This window comes from Echinops telfairi, unplaced genomic scaffold (assembly GCF_000313985.2).
Source record: "Echinops telfairi isolate 266 unplaced genomic scaffold, ASM31398v2 ScPeMD7_4;HRSCAF=17, whole genome shotgun sequence".
Lineage (NCBI taxonomy): Eukaryota > Metazoa > Chordata > Mammalia > Afrosoricida > Tenrecidae > Echinops > Echinops telfairi.
Genome location: NW_022103900.1, coordinates 17547203 through 17552508, shown reverse-complemented (window position 1 = coordinate 17552508; position 5306 = coordinate 17547203). Strand labels below are relative to the sequence as shown.

Sequence of the window (5306 nt, the reverse complement as noted above, 5' to 3'; positions counted from 1 at the left end):
TTAGACTCCACGTCTACTTCAGTTTTACTTTTCTTCCCATGTTTAGCCAATCAGACCAATATTTAGATCTCAGCAATCTGGAGGGTATCTTTTCCCCCAGGAAGCAATTTTTATTTCATTTATGTAAAGTTTTGTTTTTGTGTTAAATCCTCCAATTTTTGGTCCTCTCTTCCATCCCTCCCAGCTCTCTGTTTCCACTCCTGTCCTTGGCCTCTTTGCAGTCAAAATCTTGACTATTTTTTTTTATAAACCACATTTCTTCTTCTTTGTTTTTTCCTTATAACAATGATGATAATTAAATGCTTTGTCAGATTGATTGAGTTTGCTAATGTTCTCTAGTTTTGTCCATGCCTTGTGGTGTTTAAGAAAGTTATCGCTGTTTTTTATTGATGCATAAAATCCATAGTATGATTGTACCAGAGTGTTTTTATCTATGTTCCTATTCAATAATTTCTATATGAATTTTCACTATACAATTAGGTTACATTCATCACCATGTGTGAACATTATCATTATTTCCCTATGGATAGTTCCATTTGAATTCATGCATTTCTTGACATTGTGTTTTCCAAAAATACCAGACTGTACTTTATGTCTCAACTGGTTTGATCCCTTGTAATGAATAATTAAGGTAGTGTGTCGACTTGACTGGGCCATGATCCTCAACAACTTGGCAGTGATGATGGAGTCACCTCTTGTGATGGGATTTGATATACTGAAACCACCTCCTTGACGACCTCTACCATGAGCAGCCAATCAGGTGAAAGGGTGTTTTCCTCTGGGGTCTGGCCTGCTTCAGATATAGATAGATGTTCTCACCTTGTGCTGGATCTGAATTCTGCATCTGGCTTATCATCATCCGATCTCCAGTTCTTTGGTCTTGAGCTGGCGGCAGACTATGAGTCAACACCCTGCCAGCCTACCTGCCAACTTTCTGCTCGTCCGCCTTCACAAGCAGCAGCCAGCAACCAGTTAGCCTGCCATTCTTGAGGATTTTAGCAGAGAGACCTCCCTGGGAGTCAGGAGAAAACCCCATTCTGATATCTGACCCGCAGACTTAGAATTTGCCAGTCTTTACCGCTGAAGAGTTCTCTCTCTCTCTCTCTCTCTCTCTCTCTAGGAAACCCTCCAACCCTCTGCCATCAAGTCAATTCTGACTCAGAGTTGACCCCGTACTGGTTTTTTAGGTTGTAAACTTTAAAAAAAAGAGATTCAGACAATCTTTACTTTTTAAATAAAACATTAGAAATGAAATGTTTATCTGGGGGAAAATGTTTATGTTATAAAAAGTTTATATATGTGTGTGTCTATACACACACATATATGTCATTGGAGGTCACCCTCATGAAGTGCTCTATGCTTTCCTGTGTTTCGGAGTATGAAACCCAGGATTGATGACCCTATAGGGGCAGCAAGTAGAATTAGGATTTCAAGGCATTTAGGGGGTGGGATAAAAGGGAGACAATGTCAAGGAGTCCAGGAAGGAAAAGAATGTTTGGAAACTGACTGTGGTAGCCATTGTATAACCCTGGTTGACATGATGGAGCTATGGAATGATATGATATATACATTAATTCCCAATTAATAATACTACATTTTTTAATGAGGCTGTAACTATCTAGGGAGCAGATAACCTTCGCCTTCTCCAGCAGAACCGCTGGTCCACTTGAACCGCTGGTCGTGGTTAGCAGCCTGGGGCTGACCCCAAAGCACCACCTGGGGCTCCGCTGGTTTGCTTCTCTGGAAAACCCAACCCGAGGTCCATGGAAAGCTGCTTCAGGGGCGTTTGTGGGAAGCTGGGGGTTTAGTTAACTGAAGAAGTCTCAGGAAATAACTACTGTTGACTCTTCAGAATTTCTGTGTGAACAGGGACAGGCAAAGTTCAGATGAAGGGGTATTCTGAGGTCCTGACTTGGACATTGCCCCCATTTGTGATCACAAATAATGAGAACAAGTTGGCTGGGAGGAAGTAAAGCGGGGGTGGGAAGGGAAACCTTTGGGAACTGGAGGTTCTCACTTGGACTGGACACATTTTTCAGACAACCTGGTGGAGTTGTTATGGAAACCAGCAGAGGGATTGCGTCCACACCCAGCTGTCTCAAAACAAATAAGTCTGTGTGCTACTCTAGACTCAGGCTGGGACAAAGACCAGATGTAAGGGAAAAGTGCTCTGGTCAACAGTTAACGCGCTAACCAACTTGGTCAAAGAGAGCATGTCACACAGGCAAAGGGAATCTGTCTTCTTGGGGAAGAGCTGATCTGAGATTTAAATTGTAATGTAAAATGCCATATTTGTGGAAGAAGACTATTTTCCAGTTAGTAGAGGAGTTTAAATGGATAAGAGGAAAGCTTTGTTAGTAATTTCTGAAGAAAACATGAGTTTTAAGGGAGGGAATTATTCTAACTTGGATCTGAACTGTTAGGATTAGGTCTACAGTCTAATAGCACATCATAATATTCCTCTCTCCTTCCATCAATTTATGAGTGGCTGCCCACTTTCAGTAGAAGGCATGGCTTCGGTTTTACCTGCATCCAATAAATCCATGAAATCTGACAGGAATACAAATGTTGGGTGAGTAATTTTGAATTTTTTATTTGTTTTGATCACTTGGCTGTTCCTTGGACTTCATATAAGTGCTCAGAATATGAACATCTATCGCTATGTAAATTTCTTAAGTTTAGGGGTTATGTAGTTGGAACTCAGCTCATAGCACAAAACAGAATAAGAAACCTTTCAAATTTTCTTCCCAGTGACATTTTAGTTCTTGGTCCTTGCACTAGGCTCATCTAAGAAAGCAAAGCAAAGGCAATCAGAAGCGCCATACAAGCCTATCCATATCGGTGTGAACAAATCCAAAGTTCAGCCTTTAATTCCAGGACCACGGGCTACCTCTGAAAGATAATTCAAGGGGCTTCCCAGGGCCTAAGGGAGATTTTACTGTGTCGTAGCACATTGTGCAGTGACTTCTTATGCTTCGTGGTAGACTTTACATAGAACTCACTTCTAAAATCTTCTAAAATGCCATGCATGCCATTCAACTCAGGGGCAGACATAAATCTGCAGAAGCTGTCTGCAGACTTAGCTCCAATACCGCCCCAGGTTCACAGAGCATAATGGAGTGTTAATCTTCATGAGGCTTAAGGAAGTTTTCTCCGTTCCTCCGGATTCACTGAGGACTGCGTCTTGCTAAGTGCTTCCATCATGTCAGCCTTTTCAAAACAAAATGCAAACAAACAAACAAACAAAACTCGTTACTCATTCCAAGTAGAGGTAGCTTCCAACTGTGTTTATTTTTTTCAAGGAAGACCAGGAGAGAAAAAAATGGGAAAAAAAATTTGAAGATGGAAATAAACCAGTGTTTACCTTTGGTTGCCAATATTGAATACTGGCCAGCCTGTGCAATGCTAACCAATACAACAGAATACCAGTAATGAGCTGTGTTGGTTGGAGGATGCTCTTGAAGATAGGACTGATGATAGAGGATTCAAAAAATGCCAAGGTCCAGGTCACCTTGACCAACTGAATCGTGCTTTCTAGGAGCATGGCCAAGGTGTCAGTACTGTTTAGAGCACCCAGGAGATTCTGTTCCATGCAGTTCAAGTTTAGAACTATTGGGACCGACGAATGAGACTAAAATGATGATTGTTAGGTTGAGGTGGTAATACAGAGGGAAAAATCTCTGGATCCTAGAAGCAGTTCTGTCAGAGTGAGACAGACAACGTAATTGGAGTTGCAAGAGAAAGTGGATGACAATGCTTCTCAAGCTTCACCTGCTTGTGGGTCAGGCGAGTTGTTAAAAAGTGCCTCCGTTTGGGAGTGGATTCCAAGGTTTTGCATTTCTAACAAGCTCCAGGGTAATGTTGAAGTTGCTTACCAAGGAATTGTGGGTAAATTTCTGGTTGAAACCCAAACCCAACTCTCTGCCATTGGGTGGTTTCTGAGGCATAGGGACCCAGATAGGGTTTCCAAGGTGTTTGGAAGTCTTTATGGGAACAAACAGCCTCATCTTTCCCCTACTGGTGGGTTTGAACTGCCAACCTTTCCGCAGTCCAATGCCAACCCGAAGAGAAGAAAGGAGATGCCCTTTCCTTCGAGACCTTGAGCCTTGTTCTGACGTAATAAAGTTTATCATGATGTATTGTTGGGTGCTGCTGGGTCCGTCTCAGTTCCTATTGACTCCGTGGAAAGAGTAGCACTCCTCACATGGATTTGAAAGCTGTCATCTTGACAGGTACTGATTACCAGGTCTTCCTCCCCCAAAGCTAGTAGTTAGATTCAAGCTGCCAACCCTTTGGTTAGCAGTCCAGTGTTTAACTGCTGCCCTACCAAGATTCCTTGTATCATTGACGTCGAGTGCTTGATGTCTGGAACCAGGAATGAGCCATTAATTTACTGAGCATCTGTTGCACTAAATGGTTTTGAGCAGGAAATTAATGGTATTTCTGTTGCTATTCCCTGTACAGTTTTGCATTATTATGGTTTCCTTTGCTTACTAATAGTAGGCCTTTTACTTGATCGCTAACTCATTTGCTAAGGCTTTTTGTCTTGTTTCTTTTTTTTAATCATTTTATTGGGGGCTCTTACAGCTCTTATAACAATCTATCCATTGTGTGAAGCACATTTGTACATATGCTGCCATCCTCATTCTCAAAATATTTTCTATTTGAGCCCTTGGTATCAGCTCCTCTTTTTTTTTCCCTCCCTCCCGCATGAACCCTTGATAATTTATAAATTATTATACGTTTTTTTCATGTCTTACACTGACTGCTGTCTCCCTTCACCCACTTTTCTGTTGTTTGTCCCCCTGGGGCTGGGGTGTTATACATCGATAATTGTGAAAGGCTCCCCCTTCTCCCCCCACCTTCTTGGCTCATTTCTTTACTTCATGTTTTTTGTCGTCTTTTCTTGTTCAGTTCTCTAAGCCCTATTTCACCTGAGCTCTGGGCCCATTCATTCTCTCATTGTCTCTATTACAAGAACACCCAGTCTCTCACTTCCGGGTTCCTGCTAAGCTCCCTGCTTCCACCTCATCGCTCTGCTACATTTATTTTGTACTTCACATTGTCTAATGGGACAAGGACTATTTCCAAGTATGAACCCTCGGTCCCGGTCAGGGTAGGGTAGCAGTTTTCAGAACCATCAGTGACTTGACACAGTAAAGGTTTAATTTTTTGCTCACCCTTCCAAAGGTTGATGGAGTGAAAGGGATGTCCATTCCCGGTAGACATACAGGAGCCTCCGCCTTTTCATGTAGTGGCTGCACCATCACCTGTATCACAGTCAAAACAAAGAAAGAAAGAAAAAA

At 42.1% G+C, this 5306-nt stretch overlaps 1 protein-coding gene across 4 annotated transcripts in view; it reads left to right on the top strand.

Moving 5' to 3' along the window:
- The first annotated feature begins 2059 nt into the window (after positions 1–2059).
- UPP2 (uridine phosphorylase 2) overlaps positions 2060–5306 on the top strand; it is a 50738-nt gene continuing 47491 nt past the window's right edge. For 2 of the 4 annotated variants that reach the window (XM_045298550.1, XM_045298547.1), the window contains exon 1: positions 2065–2572. In XM_045298550.1, the coding sequence (XP_045154485.1) occupies positions 2481–2572 (92 nt within the window). In that variant the 5' untranslated portion in view covers positions 2065–2480. Of the gene's footprint in view, positions 2573–5306 lie in introns of all 4 variants that reach the window. The other 2 variants (XM_045298553.1, XM_004703926.2) reach the window with 2 other exon arrangements.